General features: G+C 40.6%; 1 protein-coding gene across 16 annotated transcripts in view; it reads left to right on the forward strand.

The window, feature by feature from the left end:
• LRCH1 (leucine rich repeats and calponin homology domain containing 1) overlaps positions 1-24,313 on the forward strand; it is a 253,247-nt gene that overhangs the window by 199,807 nt on the left and 29,127 nt on the right. For 14 of the 16 annotated variants that reach the window (XR_010600758.1, XR_010600750.1, XR_006172727.2 and 11 more), the window contains 3 exons: positions 16,645-16,754; positions 19,195-19,332; positions 23,456-23,533. The exons of 1 other annotated variant lie outside the window; for it this stretch is intronic. Coding sequence is in view for 6 of the 15 variants with exons in the window: in XM_042842717.2 (XP_042698651.1) it covers positions 16,645-16,754; positions 19,195-19,332; positions 23,456-23,533 (326 nt within the window). In the remaining 9 variants the exon portion in view is untranslated. Of the gene's footprint in view, positions 1-16,644; positions 16,755-19,194; positions 19,333-23,455; positions 23,534-24,313 lie in introns of those variants that run through there. One more of the 16 variants, XM_042842722.2, reaches the window with a different exon arrangement.

The raw sequence follows: 24,313 nt of genomic DNA on the forward strand, positions 1-24,313 counted from the left end.
TAGTTTGTTTCCAACCAAAATCTTTGGACTGTTTGAAAACAATAGCTGCTGTGCAAGTATTTTTCCAGTGTCATTTGAGAATAAGAGAATTACATACATTTTTTGTGCTGGACTTGGTGCTGTATTTTTCAGATACTGAAAGTTGAGAGTTTTTTTCAGTCAGCATCACATTGTGCTAAGAAGACGACAGTATCTCTCCACATATCTGAGTACCTAAGATTTATGAAATATTCAAGAGCATATATGATAAATTTGTCACAATGCATAACAAACAAACCATGACCAAAAATGAACAATTCTTAATTTTTATCTCTTTAACCAAAGAGCAGACTAAATGTGATTTCCTAAGAAGTTTCCAGATTTCTGACCACAAAGTAAATACTCTCCTCTCTCATCCCCCACCCGAGAATACTTCCCACATTTCAGTCTGAACCTGGTGTGTGCTGGAACAGAATTTGGGGAATACACAGTGGATCCACTGCAGTGCAGACATCAGTAAAGTTCACAGCTATGTAGATAGCTGTTGAGTCTGAGTGCTTTTGATTGAAGCAGCTCCCATAGTCTGGGACACAGCATGAAAATGTTAATTTGGCTTTTCTCCTGAGGACATTATAATACTGTATGTCATATCTGATAATGGATCCAATGCACTGAATGCTCTACATAATGGTAGCATGAAGTATTTTTTGTTTTGTCTGCTGTTTAATTAAATCTAATATTACATGGCTTCCTTGAAAATGAAAAATTAGAAAAATCATCACTGGCATTATTTAAAAAAAAAAGGCCATTCAGAAAGCTGTCACATTCTGAGACATTCAAAAGCGTGATGGTCATTCAAAACTGTATCTTATGCAAGATGTGCCCATATGTTACAATTCAAAAATTTTTTTTATGAAAATGCTGTCACACCAAAAAAAAAAGTTGAACATGATGTAGCAAGTGTTCTTCTGATTGCTAAACAAGGGACATATATGAATAATTTGTTGTGCATGCTGAGCCCTTTGAAACTGGCTATAAGAAATCTGTTCTGACCATTCATCCATCAGCCAAGAACTCCCACTTGTCTGACTTATAAAACTGAAACTTAAGAAATGAGGCTAAAGAATAAGACTTGTTTTTTGTGTTTTGAAAGAACACATTTGGTGGCACCATTTATGCACATTGTTGAAAAACTATCTTTAAGTGCAATCTGTAAGCAAATATTCTTTACAGTTTGAAATCCTACACTTCTGACTTAAATGGAGATGGAGCACTAAAAGGTGATCTGATAGCTTTTTAAACTAAAGTATTGGCATTTTTAGCACCATGCTAGCATTTTTTTTTTCACTCTCTAAGAGTTGCAAGCTCAGTTAGTATGAATCATGAAGATAATGTCAGACAAGTCTTCCTGGTCCTTTCCAATATTGGGAAATCTATTCCATCATTACAAGTCCTCATCCATAGTTCACATGGTAGAGTTTGGGAAATGAAAAAAAAGAGCTGGCCACCTTGACAGATGTGGAATACTTAAAAACACCTGAATTATCTACCAACATCTTTCTTTGCATGAGAAGGATGGATAGTTGGTATATTATTGAAGAAAATCAGACTTGCTGGTTCTTAGGAATAAAAGGAATTCTAGTAACAAGCAAAAGCCTATAAAGATTTTTCTCATTGGAAAAGAAATTTGCTAACTGTCTTAACCATTCTTCATAACTGTGATGTGGTGGAGTTAGGCCCTGAGGCTGCCTGCTGGAGGCCTTGTGGCCCTGTCACACCCTGCCCCAGAAAAGGGCAGTAGAGAGGTCTTCCGAGCTGCCTAGAGCGGCAGTGTGGGAAGTAGCCAATCAAGGCCCACCAGATCAGTATAAGAAGAACTGCAGGGTAAGAGCAAGTTCAGTTCCTTGCTAGAACTGGAGGAGCATGGATGATGTGTGGCTGGCTGAGGGAGCTGCAGGACCTCAGATGAAGTAGTGCTGCCTGCCAGAAGCAGGGAGAGTGAAAAGGAACCCTGAGTTGGTTGCGGGGACTCTCATCAGGACATGGTCCTGAGGTAAGGGTGAAGATGGTGCAGGGCTGTGGGGAAGTGGCCCCGGGGAGTTAGAGCAGCAGAGTAGTGGGCGTGCCCGGGTCCAGGGCTGGGGGAAATGGCCTGGACATTGAGTTGCCCCCGGAGGTGGGAATTGAACTGCAATGGCCCAGCTGGAGAGTTGTGGCCAGAAAGTCCCTAAGAAAGCAAAGACTTTGTCACTAGGGAAGGAGCCCTGGGGGACTGCTCTATCCCTGAGCAGGGACAACTTGTGGGAGACATTACAGAGGGAACTGAGAGAGACGCCTGTTGGACTTGTGCCCCGGGAGGGATTTTGCTTTGCTTTCATCACACAGACAGACTGTGTGCGACTCGGCCGGAGGGCTGATTCACCAAAGATGCACCAGATAGAGAGAGAGGCGCGCACACACTTGTCCGGGAGCACTCACAAGAGGTGAATGCGACCCTGTTACAATAACTTAGATTCTTGAGGCCTGTTGCCATGTTTTGCCTATGTTGCACCCTTCCAGTCATACAGTGACCTGTACAGCCAACAGTATTCATGGATGATTGCTCTATTTAGCACATAAACTCTAGATTGTTTCCTTTTTCCCAGACTGATTTATTGTGTATTTTTAAAAAATGAACAGCATTTGCTCTCTCCTAGCCTGATCTCCTAAACTATCCAAATCCTTTGAATTGTCTTGCATTGTTCATTATGTTCAGTGCCTCCAATGTTCATGTCATTTACAGAATTCTGTGGTTTGAAGTCAAATTCTTAAAACTCTTAAGCTGCTGAACAGTATTACAATTCTAGTCTCCACATGCTTAATTAAAGTATAGAACATAATACCTCTCCATTTAACACAGTATTTCCTAAGTTAAAAATTACTTATTCAACTCTACTAGTCTTTCAATAAAGTACTAGAGATAATGAAAGATCTATAATTGCTTATAGACTCTGAGGTAGAAATCAGCCTGAAGTTGGCTTTTTTGTGTGTGTGCGCTTTTTTTTTTTTTTAGCAAGAGAACTTAGTTTCTTCCTGTTAATGATTCTGGACATAGGCGCCGACTCCATGGGTGCTCCGGGGCTGGAGCACCCACGGAAAAAAATTGGTGGGTGCTCAGCACCCACCGGCAGCTCCCTGCCCTCGCCCTGCTCCTGCTCACCTCCACCTCCTCCGCAATCGCACTGCTGCATCCTGCTTCTCCCCCTCCCTCCCAGCGCTTGCGCCTGGAAACAGCTGATTCGCGGGCGGGGAGGAGGGGGAACGTGGCGCACTGGGGGAAGAGGCAGGGCCGGGGCAAAGATTTGGGGAAGGGATCCAGTAGGGGAAGGGAGGGGGCAGAGTTAGGGTGGGGACTTTGGGGTTGGGGTTGGAATAGCAGCGGGGCCAGTGGCAGGGTGGAGGTGGGGCAGGGGCGGGGGAGCGTGGGCACCCACCGACGCCGGAGAAAGTTGGCGCCTATGATTCTGGAATTAAGTTCTGCACTTGGTTTCATGTGTGTGTCACCCATTGAAATGAATGGGAGCCGAGGATACAAAAGATAGAATTTGCACCTTGAAGCTGAACTAGAATCATCTTAAAAATTGTCAATTTTTAACATTTTAGTGTATCTAAACATTAACCTTTGTAAAACCTTTCTACAATAATTTTATTACAATACTTACAACGTATGAAATAATGTTATTTACATACTCAGCCCTCTCTCCTTCCCACTAAGATAATTCAATCGCTGAACATCTAAGAGACAATGATCAAACATTAAAAATATTGGCAATTACATAATATAAAACCTGATTAACAGATTGTAGTGAATGGCTCCATTGAAGAACATATGGATCATTGAAGAAATCTCTGGATATTGGGGGAGAAATATACATCAAAGTTCTTTCATAAAATGGGGGCAAAATGCTGCCATTTTTATTTGGTGCTGTCATCAAAATGCTATTCTGATTTGTGTGTACAAATTACACCCAACTGCACTTGCTTTCCTCAGGTGTAAAGGACCACAAAGACACAGGACAGTGGAGAATCCAGCCTGCTGACTTGTATATTAAAAACTGGATAGGTCACATATTCAGACATTTGTAAATTGGCGTAACTCAGTTGAGTTTAGTGGACAACACCGATTGGGGATCCAGCTCTAGATGTGTTTTTTATCCTTGTTGATAGAAATTCATTAAGTAATGTGATCTGTGCTAACCTAGGGCTACCAGTATAATTATACTGTCATAATAAAATGAGAACAGTGTAGACAAGCTTAAGCATAATCATTTGAAACCATTTCAAATCTGATAGCTTTTAAGCCAACTGCAAATATTAGTATTAATGCTTAAAACTGTTAGAACAATATGTTTTTATTAGATGTTTTTATCTCCTATGTTGATGTGTTAGATAGACCGTACAGCAAACTTTCAATCTTAGGTACTTATGCAGTTTCCTTCTCCTCTCCCCTGCCCAAATCTCTGTAGTATCTTGAGTGCTTCACAAAACGTGTTTATCCTCACAACATCCATGTGAGGCACGGAAGTGCTATTATCCCCATTTTACAGGTGGGGAACTAAGGCACAGAGAGACTAAGTGACACGCCCAGAATCACACAGGAAGTCTGGAGAGGAGCAGGGACTCGAACTCAGGTCTAATAAATTCTATGTTAATTCCCTACCCGCTGAATCACCTCTCAATGGTTTTCAGATGTGTCTTAAGGTACATAAAAAGCACATATTCCATATCCACTTGAAGCATATATAGTTAAAGAAATCTGAATAGAATTGATCATGAGAAATAGAATCTTATTTTCAAATTTTCAGCCTTCCTTTATCTAGGCCTCTTACAAGCCCTGGCGTTTTTGCAACCACAAGTATTTGCAGGTGCCCTTTTTGCTCATTTAGACATCTCTGTAATTGATTGGGCTGGCAAGTTAAGTACTTGCAGTATTAAATGTCCTAAACTTTGCCTGCAAATAATTGCATGTACAAAGCTTTTCCTGCAATGTAATGAAGGTACGAAAATGGAAATCCTCAATTGGAAGTCTGACCTTTAACAAAGAGACTAAATACAAGTCACTTATTGTGGATTAGGCTAAGTATTATTGCTAATTTAATTTGTTTTCACTTACATTTTAAAAAATTGCCAACAAAGGCTTATTGAAACTAACATAAAATAAATAAGCTGTGCTGACCAGCCAGCGGCAGCTCCAGGCACCAGTGCTCCAAGCGCATGCCTGGGGCAGCAAGCCACAGGGGGCGCCCTGCCAGTTCCTGCGAGGGCGACAGTCAGGCAGCCTTCGGCAGCTTGCCTGCGGGAGGTCTACCGGTCCCGCGGGTTCGGCGGCGGGTACACCAAATCCACGGGACCAGCAGACCTCCCACAGGCATGCCGCCGAATCCACGGGACCGGGGACCTCCTGCAGGCATGCCGCCGAAGGCAGCCTGCCTGCGGTGCTTGGGGCAGCAAAAAAGCTAGAGCTGCCACTGTGACCAGCAATGAAGAGAACTACTGTACTTTGATCTGAAGAAATACTCTCTTCTGAGGCACACATTTGTGTGGTGTGGGCTCCCCTTGGTGGAACAAATGTATAATGCAGAATAACTAGCATATTCCATATTGTTGAAACATCCTGAATTAGAACACTTTACTTCCAATACTTCTACTCTATAGTGAATATCTTATTCACTTGCTAATTTATCTTGCTTATGTATGTTTTCCAAATTGACTAATCTGTTTATTTATTACACCTTGAAGGAATTTCCTGTATGTTTTTGTCTGTTTCCCATAGGTAGAACGTATGTCTTATGAATAAGTCAAACGGAATGAATAATTTTGACATTTACTTTCCATAAGTAGATGTTTGCTATTCATGGACATTTATTTACAAAACTGCATAAATTTGAGGTACCTCACTGTGTTTAGGGTTTGTAATTTATAGCAAACTAGACAGTGATCATATTCAGAAATAGTACCTAGAGCGGATGAGTTGTTCCACAAAGACCAAACATGAGTATCCTCTCTCACAAGACTTACAGTCTACATCAGAATAACAGTACACAGACAATAAACCGAGTCTTACCCATAACAGTATTTCCTTTCAGAACTTCTCCTGTTCTTGTCTAATACATCCTCATTACAATACGGGACTGGAGAAAGTTCAGTTTCTCTCTCATGCGGGAGCACGCCAGTTCAGCACAGCACATAAGCAAGATAAACAAGGCTAGAATGATTGAAGACCATGATAAAAATTTCCAAGATAGATGCAGACTCAAACACAAAACATACAACAGTGGCCGTTGGCATGATTCCTTTTGTACAGAGCATTTTGAAGTGTTGCTGCTGTTGAAACTGGAATGGAGATGACAACAGTTTTCAAGTCTGCTGTTTCAGTGTGGATGGGGGGTGCATGTTTATTTGGTTGTGTGTGTGTGTTTACCTATCTTCCTTCGTATTATAGTGAACATACAACACATCTAAATAGTTTCCAGAATTTTAAGTATTGTTTATTCTAAGTTGTACAATAAGTTTACTAATTTGAAATGTAAATAATTACTTAACACTTTTAAGTGATATTCTTAATAAATGTAAGGTATTTTCATTTTTTTATTATAACATTAGGAACAATTAAAAAAATTGGCCTGATACAGGAATACCATATTTCATTTTAACTTACTGTTAAAAACACAATCTTCCTTTTCTTCATATGTCTTGTTCTGTTGTGGATATCTGATAGGGAGCACTTGATAACTAGCTTGTGATCTGTTATCCTTGGATTTTAAATAAGATTCACATGAATTTATCCACAGAATAACCATGGAGTTTAGTGAAAGCCATGTGGCTAAATCCCCCTGGTATATTTTGAAAATGTGGGAGCTTTGCTTTGCTATGCTGCTCTTTACATTTTTTTTTTTTTTTTTTTACAGATCTTTGGATGGGCTGGTTTTTATTGCTTATCTAGTAGGCTCTGACACCATCTAGTTGGTGGCTTTTCCTGAAATAATTATTTTTAATAAATCATTTTACTATGCAGTCACTGCAATCATCATCTCATCTAGAACAGTGCAAGCTATTCCTTCAGCCATTGGGTCCAAACAGAGATTTCATTTGGTCACTTTAATATCATCAGGACATATGTGAACACAACTCATGAGCCCTTTCTGGGATTTCAAAGAAAGTATCTCATGCTGGAACCTTTTTTTTCTTCTTAATCTTAATGCAAATACATAAGCAAACCTGTCAAAGACCCAGAATATCCCAGGATACAGTTTAGTTTGTTGATCATTCAGATTTATTGAGCCTCATGTAAGCATGCATTCATCCTGTGTTGAACTTATCTTAACTTTCCTTACACTCCATTTTTTCCTAGTGTGTTGCATAATTTGAAAATCGATATAAAAGTTAAAACATTTATCCAAAACAAACCTAAATAAAAATGAGATACACCTCTACCCTGATATAACGCTGTCTTTGGGAGCCAAAAAATCTTACCGCGTTATAGGTGAAGCTGCGTTATATTGAACTTGCCTTGATCCACCAGAGTGTGCAGTCCCGGCCTCCCTGGAGTGCTCCTTTACCGCATTATATCCGAATTCGCGTTCTATCGGGGTAGAGGTGTAGTGTTTGCATGAAATAATTAATTTGAGTAATAAAGCAATGACTACTATTTTTATTCCATATTGTACCTTTCTTTTGTATTATGCAATTAGAAAGAATAATTTAATTCTTTATTCTTACCAGTAGGTGTCATTGGCAGTTGCTGTATTTGGTTTAGAAGAGCTCACATGTAGTTTTCATTTCCCACTGGGATTGAAAGTAGTTTTAAATTGTTGGACTTCAAACAATTTTATTTTTAAAAATTATTTTTTTAAATATATTTAGTTTAGAGCAGTGGTTTTCAGCCTGTGGTCCTTGGACCCCTGGGGGTCCACAGACTATGTGTAAGATTTCCAAAGAGGTCCGCACCTCTATTTGAAATATGTTAGGGGTTCACAAATGGAAAAAGTTTGAAAACCAGCAGTGGGTCTCAAACTTTTGTATCTGTGACCTCTTTCATACAACAAGCCTCTGAGTGCAAACCCCCTGCCCCTTATAAATTAAAAACAATTTTTTTATATTTAACACCATTATAAATGCTGGAGGCGAAGCAGGGTGGAGGCTGACAGCTCATGACCCCCGTATAATAACCTCACAACTCCCTGAGCGGTCACGACCCCGAGTGTGAGAACCCTTGGTTTAGAGAAACATGAAATGGTAGACCAGCTCTTACTAATTGTTTCTCTTCCTGCTGGCTCAAGGGTGTGGCTCTTGTTCTTTAACATACCTTAGAGGATACCATTATCAAGAGAAGAACATACAACATAATCACAATTATTAACCACAGCTATTTTGTTATTAAAGAAAGGAAAAGAAAACATTAAACTGAACATCAAATGACTGAACACAAATTAAACTGGTTACTACTATTACAATCTCTTGTGTATGTCTCTCTGTGGAGAGAGTTTAACAGAGATTACATCCTTGAGAGTGAACCGCCTCTGAGGAGGCGCCTTTCTCTTGGTAAGTTAAGACCAAAGTTTATTATTTCCCAAAATTATTGTGAATTCAGTTTTAGTATCTTATTAGATACTTAAAACTGTTTATGTATGAGCAAAATAGTTCAAGAGCAAATGAAGCCTGTCTACTACTTAATAACCTTAACAGTTTATAGTTGGGCAAAGTAAGCAACCTTAACTAAATCCTATGAAAATTGAAAAAAATACTTAAATGAGTTCCTTAAAAGAAGCCATTTAAGGAGCTGTCCTTAAGACAGTCCAGTTATGATTATTTATTATCTTAAATCCAGTTAGATTCCACTATTTCTCTGTTTGCCAATGTTTAGCCCCTGTTTCCTCTCCAGAAATACATATCAACTACTTGGTGAATAACAGAAGAAACTGTTTGTCGTGGTCATATCATGGGCAGCCAGACCTAATAGTGGGAGCGAGTCTGCAGTCATGAGACAGGAGTCAAGAGTCAGCTGGGTCAGGAGATCAGAAGCAGGAGACAAACTAGAGATGAGAACCATGAGTCAGGAACCAGACTCAGGCCAGGTTAGGCTACCAGGGGGTCAGAGACAGGAAACAAAATGGAGGTCAGGAACCACAAGGCAGATGCCAAGAGTCAAGCTGGGTAAGGAGGCCAGGAAATCAAACGGCAGAAAGCACACAGTCCAGAGCATGGTGGAGCCCAATAGCTTGGGACAGCTTCTTGTTGCTGCCACTGGCTTAAGTAGAGCCATTGGGCCAATCAAACTTCAGGGGCAGAGCCTCATTCTGGGGCTGGACTTCATGGGTCCCAGGTAAGCCACTGTCACCAGGCTGCCAGGTTGAGGGTTGAAGTATTGTTGCTCCCATGAAACCTGCAGACCTGGGTTTGAGATCCATGGGTCATGACACCACCCACACCTCTAGGAGTGCCCTCTTGACAACGTGGGTCCAGGTTTCTCAGGGTGGCTCCTATGGAAGGCCCAAACCAGGGCAGGAGTGTAAACATTTTCTGCTTGCTCCCAAGTGCATTCCTCTGGGCTGTAACCTTCCCAGTCTATCAGGTACCATAATTTGCCCCACTTGATCTTAAAATTGAGGACTTTGTGAACAATGTATTCCTCCTGACCTTGTACTAGCACTGGTCGGGGTGGTGATTGGGGTCTTTGGGGAAATGTGTTATCAGCGTAGGGCTTTAGAAGTGAGCCATGGAATATAGGGTAAACTCCAAGGGAGCTGGAGCTCGAAGGTGACCAAGTTGATTTGTTGCCAAATCCAGTACAGGCCAAAGAACAAAGTCCGGTTTCCAAGAGGGTTTGTCCATGTAGAGGTGTTCTGTAAAAAGCCATACCTTTTGTCCTACAGCGTACCCTTTTGTCTGTGCTTGTCTGCATGTAGTCTTCCTTCACTTTTTCAAGATGTCCCTACATCTTCTCTTGGATATGATGGATGTGTTGTACTAGATCTGATGCTGATGGGTTGGGGGAGCATGGGGGTAGCTGTGGGTGAAATAAGGGATGGTACCCATAGTTGATAAAGGGGCTGTGGCCTGTGGATGCATGGTCTGCATTATTATAGGAAAACTCAGCATATCGTAACAGTGAAGGCCAGTCATCATGGTGATGATTGATGTAGCATTGGGAGTACTGGTCTAGGATCTGGTTGATTCTTTCCATTTTGCCATTTGACTGAAGATGGTAGGCAGAGGACAGGTGCGTGTAGACTTCTAATAGACGTATGGCCTTGTGCCAGTAACAGGCAGTAAAGTGTGGCCCTGGTCAGAGGTGATGTGACCCAGGAGCCCATGAAGACAAACTATTTCCTTTATCTAGAGCCCAGCAGTTTCCCCTGCAGAGGGTAAACCCCAGGCAGGGAATGAAGTGAGCCGTTTTAGTAAAGCAGTCTGCCACTGTCAGGATAGTTGTGAAACTACTTGATTCTGGTAGTTCCACCCCAAAGTCTAAGGAAGTGGTCTTCCAGGACCAAGATAGGGTGTCCAGAGGTTGGAACAGACTGCAGAGTTTCTGGTCTGGGATCGTGGTGCAGGCACACACCTCTCAAGAAGCAACAAAGGTCTCTTTCGTGCGGCACATACGGTGCCCTCAGAAGAACCAGGATATTAATTGTCAGGTTTTAAATCACCCTAAATGTCCTGCCAGGGTGGAGTCATGGCATAGTTGAAGAGCAACTCTCACAGGTCCTGGGGGAACATAGATGCAGTCCCTTACAAACATCATCCCTTCCCAGGTATTGTGTGGTTTTGGGTTGATAATGGCCAGCACACTGAGTGGAATTCCAGAGACAGAGGCAGAGTGGATGAGCGTGAACAGGTCCTGGTGGTGAGTCGCATTGAGGAAATTATGGGACTTGATAACGTGGGCTGGTTCCAGACTGTGGCCTTGTGTTGTGTCGGAGCCATATCTTTGGGACAAGGCATCAGCCTTGCCATTTCTAGTTCCAGGCTGGTGGGTCAAGGTAAATTTGACCAGGAGAAAACTAAAGCCCACCAGAGCTGTTGTTGGTTTACGGCCTTGGCCCTGCACAGGTGCTCTAAGTTCTTATGATCAGTAAATACTTGAACCGGGTGATGGGCCCCTTCCAAGTAATGTCACCACTCTTTGAAGGTGGTCTTAATTTCCAAGAGCTCCTTGTCCACAATCTCATAGTTTCGCTCAGCAGAGGTAAGCTTGCTTGATTAGTAGGAGATGGGGTGCAGTATTTGCTAGGGGCCATGCCTCTGGGAGAGGACTGCACTGATCGTTGTGCTAGAGGCGTCGAAAACTTGTCATGTCTGGGTGGGCCAATACTGGAGTAGTGATGAAGGCAAGCTTTAGCTGTTCAAATATGTGCTGGGCCTCAGGCAACCAGTGGAACTGGGTGATTTTTGGTAGTAGGGCAGTGAGGAGCTTGGCTTGTTTTGAAAAATTTTGAAATAAACTTCTGGTAAAAAGTTTGTGAAGCCTAAAAAACATTGTAGGTCATGCGCCTTGTGGGGGACTGCACAACTGCGGACAATCTGTACCTTGTGCAGATCCATCTCGAATCTTTCCAGGCACAGGATGACACCCAGGAACTCGGCTGAGGTCTGATCAAATGCCCACTTCTCAAGTTTAGCATAGAGACTGGGTCATCATAGTCTCTCCTGGACTGTGTGGATGTGAGTGGTGTTCAGATCATCTGAGAAGATCTACATATTATTGAAGTATACCTCCATGAACTGGTCCAGTAGGTCTCGTAGCACATCGTTAACAAAGTGCTGGAATGTTGCTGGGGCGGTAGTCCAAATGGCATAACTACATATTCAAAGTGGCCATAGTGGGTCCAAAAGTCAGACTTCCATTTGTCCTCCTCTCAAATACGAATGAGACTGTAAACTCCATGGAGATCCAGTTTAGTGACTATGTGGGCAACCCCCACTCGGTCCAACAACTCAGGAATTAGGGGTAGTGGGTAACAGTTCTGGATTGTTATTTGATTTAGGACTCAGTAATCAACACAGCAGCGGAAGGTGCTGTTTTTTTTTTTTAACTGAAAGGACTGGGGCACTGGCTGATGAAGCTGATTTGAAGATGACCACTGCCTCGGGCCGAGTTCTTTTGGAGATATTCTCGCAACCCAGCCAGTTCAGGCTCTGACATTGTGAATATCTGCCCAAACAGTATCTTTGTCCCTGACTGGAGTTCTGTGAGACAATCATAGTTCCAGTGTCAGGGCAGGCTTTCTGCATTCTTCTCAAAGATGTTGGTGTAGTCACAGTACTTGGAGGGGGAGTGAGGGGGGGGTTCCATAGTTGCCCCTAAGAGGTGTACCAATGCAGGTAACCACACCTACTTGAACCTTCTTGGGTATGAGTGCAACACTTACTGGACCCTGGCCGTGCCATCGGCAGAATTCTGATGGAAAAGTGGCCTTTTGTTCTCTCCAGTGCATGATGGGATCATGAGGGGTTAGCTAGGAGATGCCAAGGATCATGGGAAAATATGGGGAATGGATCATGCCAAACTGTGTTATTTCTCTGTGTCCCTGAATAACAGGTTCCAGGGAAATAGTCTCCGCCACAACTGGACCTGAAGACAGCAGGGAGCTGTCAATTGTTTCAGTCATGTCAGGCACAGCCTTGTGTAGCTGGTGAATCTGTAGGGTCTGAGTTGTAGCTGCATCCATAAAATTGTCCTCTGCTCCCGAATTGTCCTCTGCTCCCAAATCTATTAAGGCCCATTGAATAGGAATCTATCAGGGGTCCCCCGGGATGCGCAACTGGATAGGCATCTGCAAATGCAAAGCCCCTGGATGGGGCTCAGAGTGCGTCTCAGTGAGGACTTAGGGTACAGGGAAATGCTATTCTGTCAAGGCCCAGGCTGGTCCGCCCCCCCCCCCCCCATCATGCCTGGACTGGCTTGTTTCCGCATGCTTCTCAGCATTTGTAATGGGGAGGCCAAGACAGCGTGGCCAACTTCACTGCAGTAGAAGCACAGGTGGTGCTGTCTGCATTTTTTTCTTCAAGTTTGAGCCGCTCACGAGCCAAATTGTCTTGCATAGGTTTGGCGGGTGATACAGAAGATGTCAGTATACGCGGGTAGGGGAACTGCAGGGAACCTCCCTTCTTCTCTCTTCATTCTCACAGTCAATCATCTTTGCGGTTGGTAAGGTCAATAAAGGCGTCTAGGTTCATAGGCATCTCTACATGAGCCAGTTCACCTCTGATTTCTTCCTACAAGCACCAGCAGAACTGGTTCAGATTTGCTGCTTCATTCCATGCTGTCTCTACTCTGAGATGGCAGAAGTGTGCTCAGAGGAGGCCACTGTGCCTTGCCCCTGACAGAGTCTCCTCAGGCCAGCCTTGGCCATTCAAGCTTGGTGTAGGTCATCAAAGATGATTGGTATCAACTGGAGAAAGGCATCCTGGTTTGACAGTACCCATGTACCCTGCAGACAGGTTTGAGACATATGGGTCATGATACCATTAGGCTTTTAAGGTACTACAGCTTTTAAACATTCCAACAAAGTCATTACAAGAGTTTTAAACCTATTCCTTTGGAGCGTCCTTGTTAACTTTCTCTCATCAATCCATGTTAAAGTCTTGTGGAGGTTTTCCTTGGTTTGGTTTCTTTTTGAGTCTTCCCTGCTTTTCTTATATGTCTGTGCCAGTTTGCTTGTGAAGAGCTGTCTTCGAGCAGGGTAGCAGACGAGGTGTGTGACAGGTGCTCACTTAGAGTTTTTATACCTTTCTTCTTCCTGTTTTCATTAAAGTACAGGAAAACACACCTCTTTCAGACCTGTTCAGATTGAAAGTCGGTTGCTGCCACCTTTATGTTGGCTGACATGACACTTTATGCAGTCTGTTTAATGAATATATGCAGCATTTCTTTAATTGCCTTTGTTCTTCTTGTGGCAACAAAGCATCAGATAACTTTCAAAGCTAGTCTTTATTCAGTCCAGTCTCTGAGAGTCTTTCAGTTTTATTAGAGCTTGTCAGGAAATTAAATTCTGCTTTCAGAAAGTCCAAACACTCCTGGTCTTTATATAAAAAGAAGAACAAGGCTGTAGTTCACGAAAGCTTATGCTCTAATAAATTTGTTAGTCTCTAAGGTGCCACAAGTACTCCTGTTCTTCTTTTTGCGGATACAGACTAACACGGCTGCTACTCTGAAACCGATCTTTATATAGACGTTTTTAGTTCTCAAAAGAGTCTCTTAAAATTAAATAACTTTTAGAAAGTCTTTAGCTCAAGTTGTTGATTCCATGTGACAGTTTTTGGAATGATGATTTTCTTATCTTCCTGATTTGGGTGAGAGTTTGCTTGCACACTGCCAGTAATTAATTAATTCTCCAGTAATATAAATTTTCTATACTTAAATGGCTTCTTATGTTAGTAACTGGTTATAGCATCAAATGACCTTGCTATATTTCTACATAAAACATCTTATTATTCCTGTAATAATATCAGGCAGTTATATAAAGGCTTGCATTTTGATACAAAATATTTGCAAATACACATCTCAAAAGGTGTTTGCCGTTTCAATATTTAAGAAATAAACGTTTAAAACATTTCCAACTACACATGTTTATCCTGGAGTTTCAAAAACACAAGCAGAGATTTTTCCTTTGAAAAGAAATGGGGTTCGTGTTGCCACTTTCCAACCTAGATTTATTGCTCGCATAACATACCTACATTCCTTTTTACAGTTAGGCCTCCATGTAAAACATTAATGTTTTAAGTATTTTGTCTTTTTGATGTTTGCTTGATCTTGGAAGATAGAAGCAGAAATCTTCTGGAACTTCTTGGATTAACTTTAACATTTTGTAACATGCTTAGCTAAACATATGTACTGTTATATATCCAAGCATCCTGGCTGTAACATATTTGTAGCTATTTCTTGACGTTTAGTAGAGGCATAAACAAGTTTGTAACAATTTAATGAAAAGTTATAATAATTTTATTAATATTTTATATAAATACTGAGGTCTCTCCCCTACATCACTAATGGCTATTAGCAATCTGTCCATTTGGGACATTTGCATTTACAGATATACCTGACTTCTTCCTTCTCTATGTATCTTAATGACCAAAACATCATCCCCCACTTTTCTTCCTGCATTTTGAACAAGCCGTGGCTCACCAAAACTCCCCCACCCACTGCAGGAGATGAGGGAGATGGAGAGTAACTAACTGAGTCTTATGGAGGAGTCTGTGGATATATTCCTCTTCCTGCACCAGGACCAGACCACTCCCATCTCAGTATCCAGAGGGAGACCAAAAAAAGGAAAGCATTAGTTCAGGGGGGCAGGAAATAATCCTAACAAAAGAAACAAAGCAAAACAGCAATGCAACAAAATCTAAAAATCTGGAAATAACCATATCCTTTGCTTACTCAGTGTGGCGCTGTTACACCCCCCCTACACACCACCAGCAGCCCTTTAGTGGCTGTACAATGCATAGAGGTGGTTGAGCCTGCTGATGACTTCAACCTAACAGGTCTGGGTTGCATCCTGCAGCCAATGGCTAACCCAGTGGTGTCAAATGACAAGTGGTGGCTGAACCACATAGAGGTTTGAGTCTGCTACAACCTTGAGCTAACAAAGCTGCATCTTTTAGCTCAGGCAGTTGAGTTTTATGCTTTTTAGAACCAGAGGACCTGGGTTTAACTCCCCATGTTGATGACCCACGTAAGGGTGTCATATTACATAAAAAGAAAAGTAATAAATACAAGTTACATCCCTTCTTGAGCACTTGTCACTTTTCGTGATGCATGAGCAAGCCTAGAGTCAGTCCAGCCACAAGAACTGGTGATCCTCTGCCATGGTATCTACAGTGTGGGAGGGCATCGGTGGGCATAACCCTCATGATACATGTACAAGAAAGAACCATTAAAAGTTGTCATTGGAACACAACGAAAACGTTTAAAAGTGCAAATATACATTAGGTACTGTTGAGTTTATGTCCCTGCTGTGCCCGAAGTTACAGGATGGATGAAATAATCCATAGCACCAGGAATGGTTGTAGGAAAACTCTGTATGGACCTACTTCAATACTGCACATGAAATGGGAATCTCTAGTGTAGGCAAGCCTTCAGAGGTGCTGTAATAGGCATTCAGTTTTTAGGAGTCAAACACACAATTTTGTTTGATGAAGGGCAAGATGAAAGATAGTCATGAATAATTGGAGAGTGCTATGAATCTGATCCGGCAAGGTGCTGAATACTCTCCGTTCCAGTGGAGTCCTGCACCTTGTAGGATTGGGATCTAACTAAAAGACTGAGAGAGGAGTCCTATGATAGAAGTAGCAAGACTTCTAACAACAGATCAAAAACTCTAAGGGACAAATGCTATGCGAATTTGGTAAAATTCCCAGTCAAGACCATAGGATATGGCCCTGAATGATGTCTATATATTCCACTTATATCAATAATACATTAATTCTGTTATGAGCACCCCCCAAGCAAATACACTTTTATGATTGTAGTTCTATATCAGATTTTCTTTCTATATGCTCTCCGGGAAATCGTCCAACAGACATAATTGGGACCGTGAATAAGGATTTTGTTTAATCTGAAAATTAATAAAGCAAAAGTTTTTGATGGCTTGTTTTTACTAAATATCTCTCTCTTTAAAATCACAGTATTTTTAAGACCACAGAGAAATTTGGAATCCATAGACCCTCAATTTACAATTCGGAGGAAAATGGAACAGATGAGAGAAGAGAAAGAGCTTGTGGAGCAATTGCGTGAGGTATGTGAAAAACAATGTGAAGGGCTGCAGATTTGCGGCTAAAGCATGTATTTCCTGTTTGCCCTCGGGAAAGCTACCTAATCTTAGGGGAAAAGCAGTGCTTGGATGTATGAGCAGGGGAATATCAGAGAGTGGGGAGGTGGCATTATTTCTGTATACAGCATTAGTGAGACCATGACTGGAATACTGTATGCAGTTTTGATGTCTATACTTCAAAAAGAACATTGACAAATTTGGAAAAGATTCAGGAAAGAGCCACAAGAATTATTTGAGGTCTGGACAAGAGATCTTACATTGAGAGACTTAAGAAGCTCTATCTATTTAGTTCATCCAAAAGAAGGTTAAGAGGTGACTTAATCACAGTGTACAAGTACCTGCATGGGGAAGAGGTTTCTGATGGTGGGCGTGGCTCTTTAATCTTTCAGATAAAGGCATAATGAGATCCAGTGGTTGGAAGTTGAAGCTAGACAAATTCAGACCAAAATTAGTGCTTTATTTCTAAAGTATAGATAATTAAGCATTGCAACAATTTACCTAGCAATATGGTGGATTCTCCATCACTTGAGATTTTTAAATCAAAACTGGGTATCTTTCTAAAAGATACACTATAGCTTAAACAGAAGTTATGGACTTGATGCAGAATTACTGGGTGAGGTTCTGTGGCCTGTGTATTGCAGTTCAGTTTAGATGGTCGCTTGTGGCCTTAAAATTTATAAACCTCTCTGTGCCTCAGTTTCACCATCTATAAAACAGTGATGAGATAATTACTGCAAAGAGTGTTGAGTGTTAAGATCTTCAGTTGCAAGCGGTCCCAAATACAAAGTGTTCTTATATGTATCTGTAACGTTCATTGCATTACAACTGCTGAAGTTATATGAGATAATTTTACATCACTATTGCTTTAAAATACATTTGGTGTTACAAGTGAATAGTAGCATCATCTGGCATTATTATGATCAACTTGAATTTTGTCCATTGACTAATTTAAAACATATATATTTTCTTGATAGAGCAACTTTTAAATATGTACTGAATTTTAAAAAAAACCCTCTTTTCTAAAATAAGTAAGGGCGTTTCTGCTCCCCAGCTAATGTTTAGAAGGGTTATTTAGTTAAGCACACCACCACCTCTTCTGCCTCCCTTACACTTTGCACATATGCCTATCTGGTGCCTGCATGGTTCGTTTTAGCTTCGCTGCTGCTGCTGTTTATAAAACAGTGGCACCTAGAGGCCTCAGAGGGGTGTGTGATAGGCTGAATACCACATATTGTAAATGACTGTTCCTGCCCCAAAGAGTTTACAGTCTAAAAGACAAGATAGAAGAGTTGGGTGACATGGACAAACAGACGGAGGAAGGAGGACAGAGGTAACTATTTTAGCATAGACTGGCAGTGTGCACAAATTTGTAGTTGTTACTGATTGGCTCATTACAGCAATCAGAGCTTGTTACCTATTACTGGTAAACACCTCTTGCAACTAATGAATTTTAGCAAACGGACAGAAATGGGGAGGGAATGCAAGGGACAGGGATGATATATTTTTATCTGTTCTCTAAAGGACATAACATAGTTTGGGGTACTATATAAATAATAATAATAATGTGCTCTACTGGGAAGGAGTATGAAAACTCCAGGCTAAGATAATGTGACTACTCATATCCATAAGATTACACACATGCCAAAGCGTTTGCAAGATTGGAGCCTAAATCAATAAAAGTTACACATTTGTAACAAAATGCAATTTTTTTTTTCCAGAAAATTTGTAAACATTTTCAAAGTGCCCTACTTTGCTGAGTGTTTTGCAACTTGACATTTATTTAATTAAAGTGCCCCTTTTGTCTGAGTAGGGAATTTTCATATTTTTACCCAGTAGTGCACATTACAGATCCAACCTTGTCCTCCCTTCTGCATTCTTTCCAATTTTTGTTACTCCCACTTGTTTCTTTTCAGCTGTTTGAGGAGTGGCCATCTTTTACTCTGTGTTTGTACGAGGCTTAATGCAATGGGGCTCTGATCCTGACTCGGGATTCTGGGTGCTACTATAATAAAAAGAATAATTTTAGATATGAGGCAACAAGCAAGAGTAGCAAAGTATGGTGCTAGCAGGGTGATGTAATGAGGAAGGACAAGCATTACAGTAATAAGATGACACATGTGGTTACTCATTTCTGGCACCGTTAAAGTGATTGTTTTTTCATAAGTTACATTTCCAGTGGGTGACCTGGAATGAGGCAGTGTGGTGTTTTGGGTTTTTTTTAGGAGCAATTTAAATGGAGATGTGGGGCTTGACAAACTGGACTTGGGTGAGGATTCACTGCAATAGTGGGTAGCATGGGGAAAGGCATGGCGATGTGATAGAGAATATGGATATTTGCTTTTGGGGGAGGTGGTTCTTTCTAATTCTGTGTAAAAGTGGTGACATGTTTGTTCTTCTTTTATAGAACATTGAAATGAGACTAAAGATTTGTTTGCCTGAAGATTTGGGGTCTGCTCTTATGGATGGGGTCGTTCTCTGTCATTTAGTCAATCACATTCGTCCTCGATCTGTGGGAAGTATCCATGTACCCTCACCAGCAGTAGTAAGTCAAATATTTTTTAAAAAAAGAAAAACTAAAGCTTTAATATCAAATTAAATCTACTTCTGAAAAACAGTCATTGGGTGGTGAGTAGTGTTCATGCCTACAAACGTGTACTTCCCCCCCCCCCTCCCCCCCCCCCCCGTTCAGATTGGCAGTAACTCAAATCTTCATAAAAATGAAGTACTGGAGCTATTTAAAAAAACCACATACACTTCTCTCTCTTTTATTATGAATAAACTGGTCTGTGACTGGCTGAAGCTCATGATAGGTTTGTTGTCTATACCATCTAGATTGCAGGAGGTCAGATTTTTCCATAAATGCCTTGCTGTTTATGTTGTAGCAGGTGATCATTATCCTCTGACAAGATTTTGTTCCAGTGGATACTTTCCTCAAAATCAGTTCTCCACTTCCTGGTGCATTGTTAATATGTTCTGTCATAGCATACGGTATGATTTATAATGTACTCTAATACGCATGTGTAGAGCCTGGGGTGGATACAAAATTTGTATCCGCCTCCATTCCGGAATCCACGAAAATGGTCCACGGGTATCCGCATCCACATCTGCAGATGCCTATATCCGCAGATATAAAGTGGGTATCTGCAGATTTGCAGCACTCTAAACATGTGGGAAACATTATGCTACAATGAGTTTAGCAATTTATTGAGTTAACAACAATCCTACATAGCAAGGGGTTGTTTTTTTTTTTTTTTTTTTTTTTTTTTTGTTAAATATGGAAACAACTCATTTTTTGTCACAGACAGGACAGAAGAGAAACGTATGACCTAGTCATGCAATCTTTGACTCCCCAAAGGCACTAGGGCATATGGATCTGATTGCAGGACCAGGGCCATCAAGGATTTTTTTGTACCAAATCTACTTGCGTACACTTTTTTCAAACCTAATTTCCTTTTCTTTTCAACTTTCTTCAGGATTTTTCCTGTATTTATGGAAGACTTGGTTTCTCTTAGTGGGGACATTTCTGTTCTAGATTTCTGATGTCACTTTGATTCTAAAGAGGTTTCCTGTATTTTCAAAATACGATGCATAAAGTTGTGCAGTTTTTCTGAGTGTACCTCTGGTTAAATGTTTGTTAAATAAAGCCTTATCTTTAATTCTGAGAGAGGCATGCTGATTGTAAAGTGATCTGCTAAGGCTTTTAAGAATATAGATTTTAACAGAAAACAAGGAGTTTTCAATCGTGGCTAAAAAAATGTTTCCCTTTCATAAGAACGGCCATACTGAGTCAGACCAATGGTCTGTCTTCCGACAGTGGCCAATGCCAGATGCCCCAGAGGGAATGAACAGAACAGATAATCATCAAGTGATCCATCCCCTGTCGCCCATTCCCAGCTTCTGGCAAACAGAGGCTAGGGACACTTCAGAGCTAATAGCCATTGATGAACCTATCTTCCATGAATTTATCTAATTCTTTTTTGATCCTGTTATAGTCTTGGTCTTCACAACGTCCTCTGGCAAAGAGTTCCACAGGTTGACTGTACGTTGTGTGAAAAAATACTTCCTTTTGTTTGTTTTAAACCTGCTGCCTGTTAATTTCATTTGGTGATCCCAAATGTTCTTGTGTTATGAGAAGGGGTAAATAACACTTCCTTATTTACTTTCTCCACACCAGGTATGATTTGATAGACCTCTATCGTATCTCCCCTTAGTTGTCTCTTTTCCAAGCTGAAAAGTCCCAGTCTTATTAATCTCTCCTCATATGGATGCTGTTCCATACCCCTAATCATTTTTGTTGCCCTTTGCTGTACCTTTTCCAATTCCACTATATCTTTTTTGAGATGGGGCAACCAGATCTGCATGCAGTATTTAAGATGTGGGCATACCATGGATTTATATAGAGGCAATATGATATTTTCTGTCTTCTTATTGATCCCTTTCCTAATGATTCCTAACATTGTTAACTTTTTTGACTGCCACTGCACATTGAGTGGGTGTTTTCAGAGAACTATCCACAATGACTCCAAGATCTCTTTCTTGAGTGGTAACAGCTAATTTTGACCCCATCATTTTATATTTTCAGTTGTTGGTTTTAAACCACTTGATTCTTGTCATGTCACATTTCACTGCAGAGACTCGCAGAGTAGACAAGACCTGAATTTCCAAGGCTAAAAGGTTGTTCTTAGTGTTTTACAAAACACTTTCAGGCCTTACTGACACATAGTTAACCTTGAAAAGAAAAGTTCTGGAGAATGCTAGGCAGCTAATGTCTCTCTTGGTGCTGTTAAGTTTTCACTTTAAAGGTCAGGAATATCATTATCACTTTTTTCTGTTAAAGTAGGGAAATAATGGATTGGCTTTGGTGACACAGAATGCCACTGTAAGAGGTTTGATAGTCTTGAGTCAGACAAATAGGACAAAGAACACATCATATTATAGGAATCTTTGAAATTCTAAAAGACTAAGGAAGTAATTGTAAAAATGAATTGGAAGGTTTTTAATTAAAAATCGATATGATAAAAGAACCAATGTGAAAAATATAGAAACGACATTATAGAGTTTATACAACTCTTCTTAATGTATGTTGAAATCATATATCAAGTTCTCCTCATAATATCCAAAAATTAAATGTGAAAGAACTATGATTCCCTTTATACACATCCTAAAACAGCCTGAGATGTTTGGGTTGTAAAATTCCCATTTGAGAAGTATTACCACTTCTTGCAGGTAAGCCAGTCTTCCACTGCACATGATTATTAGAGGGGACAGATTTTCAGAACTTTGCAAGCCAGACTTTCATGTGCACAAACTGAGCCTAGTAGTGAGTTGGATGCACTCCTGATTTCAGAACTAGAGACTGGACATGTACAAAAGCAAGTGCACCCAAAAGCTGCACGTTTGTAAAGTGGCCTCCTGAAAAATTAAACAGCAACGAACTAAGGCCACTTTAATTCTGAATGAGAGCATCCACATGAGGGTTTAATATGTTTTTTTTATGCATATTATCTTCATCACTTTAATTCATTTTCACTTTCCTGAATGTCCTTGCATAATTGAGGCCTGATTTGAGAGTGTATAGGTTGAGTGGGCCAGTCACTACACGGTCATCCAATGGAAATTAAAAGATAGTGATTGACATGGGAGACTCTCAGTGCAGCTGAGCCGGATGAGAGTGACACAGAGAGAGACAGGCTGATATTGAGAGGAAGAAGAGAGAGCATAGAAGGGAAATTTTATGGTATGTAGTACATTTTAGAAGAACATGGAAGCAAATTCCACTTCAGAGTCTGTAATGCAATGTGAACATCATTACTAAAAATTCCTACTACTAATAACGTGCATTAGTAAGGAGAACATATACCCAACTCAAAGACCTGCATTAACAACAGAATTGCAAAACACGGAGAAATAGAAATGAATGAAAACCAGGACAATGATTATGAATTTTAAAAAGCAGAAAAAAAACCTCAACTACAAAAACACAATGGGAAAGGAAAGGTTTCCACGCTCTTATTTCTTAGCATCTTTCTGGAGGTTTATAGATCATCTGAAAGTGTCCTCTGACCAGCTGCTGAGATAGGTCGCAGCATGAGTTGGGGTATATCTACACTGCAATTAAATAGCTTTGGCTGGCCCATGTTAGCTGACTCGGATAGTGGGGCTGTAAAATTGTGGTGCAGATGCTCGGGCTGGAACTCGGGCTTTGGAACCCTCCCCCTTTGTAGGGTCCCAGAGGTCAGGCTCCAGCCCAAGCATCTAGACTGCAGTTTTACAGTCCCGTAGCCCGAGCCCTATGAGTCCGAGTCAGTTGACACAGGCCAGCCGTGGATGTTTAATTGCAGTATAATCATACGCTTGGACGCTTATAAAGTGCACTGGCCTCCTCCACTGTTGTGCCCTTGCTAGTGTCATAGAGGTCACTGCCGTGGTGGATGGGTGGTGGCAGGGAGACATCGTGGCACTAGGAGACGTTGGCAGTTCAGTATGTCAGTTATTAGATGTTGGTCAATCTGCTGTTTACCATTTCCTAATTTATTTTTTCAGGAACAGCCTAACCTAAATATTGCATCAGCAGTAGAAACGTCATTTAATAGGCAGAATTTTATGATGACTACTGTACATTATTAGCTTCTGTCACATTAATCTATGGTCTCTTGTTCTTGCAGCCTAAACTTAGCATGGCCAAATGCAGGAGAAATGTGGAAAACTTTCTGGATGCATGTAGGAAACTGGGTATACCAGAGGTAATTTTTAATTATGTCCATCAATATCATGTGACCGAAAACATACCAAAAAGCATAAATTATGTATTATTTTACAGTTGAAGGCTCTTTATTTTATACATCGCTAAAATTATTCATGTCTTATTTTATGAAATATTACAGTAGAACATTTACACCCTCATTCAACAATGCACTTATATATGCCCTTAGCTTTAAGCACATGAATTGTCCTATTAAGGTGTTCATGTGAGATATTCACGAGTTTATAGTCCTACTGTCTTTAGTGAGATTTATTGTGATTAAAGGCATTGCTGGATTGGGGTCTAATTCCCCTCATGATTAGAAGACCCATTAAGAAACGACTGAATTTTGTGAATTAGAAAACTCAACAATAAAACAAGTATAATGTATAACAAAATGGATAATAGTCATTTTTGAAAACATGCCTGTTTTGCCATAGATAGGTAGATAAGAGTATTTTCAGTAATCTCAATACCTCCTTATATTTCCTATAGAAAATAACTAGTAAATACAGCAAGTAGATAATTAGTTTTATATAAGGAAAAATTAGCAAGTTTTTAAAGAGTGATAACTGTGTTTTACTTGGTGCTTTTATTTTACAAGCTTAGTTTAGTTTTAAGTATTTATACTTTATACTATATTACATATTTTGTAATATGCTCTAATAAATTTGTTAGTCTCTAAGGTGCCACAAGTACTCCTGTTCTTCTTTTTACATATTTTGTAGTACATTTTGTCAAAGAAATTGGTAATATGAGATCTCATCTCAGCACTCTCACA

Source organism: Chrysemys picta, chromosome 1 (genome assembly GCF_011386835.1).
Source record: "Chrysemys picta bellii isolate R12L10 chromosome 1, ASM1138683v2, whole genome shotgun sequence".
NCBI classification, from domain to species: domain Eukaryota; kingdom Metazoa; phylum Chordata; order Testudines; family Emydidae; genus Chrysemys; species Chrysemys picta.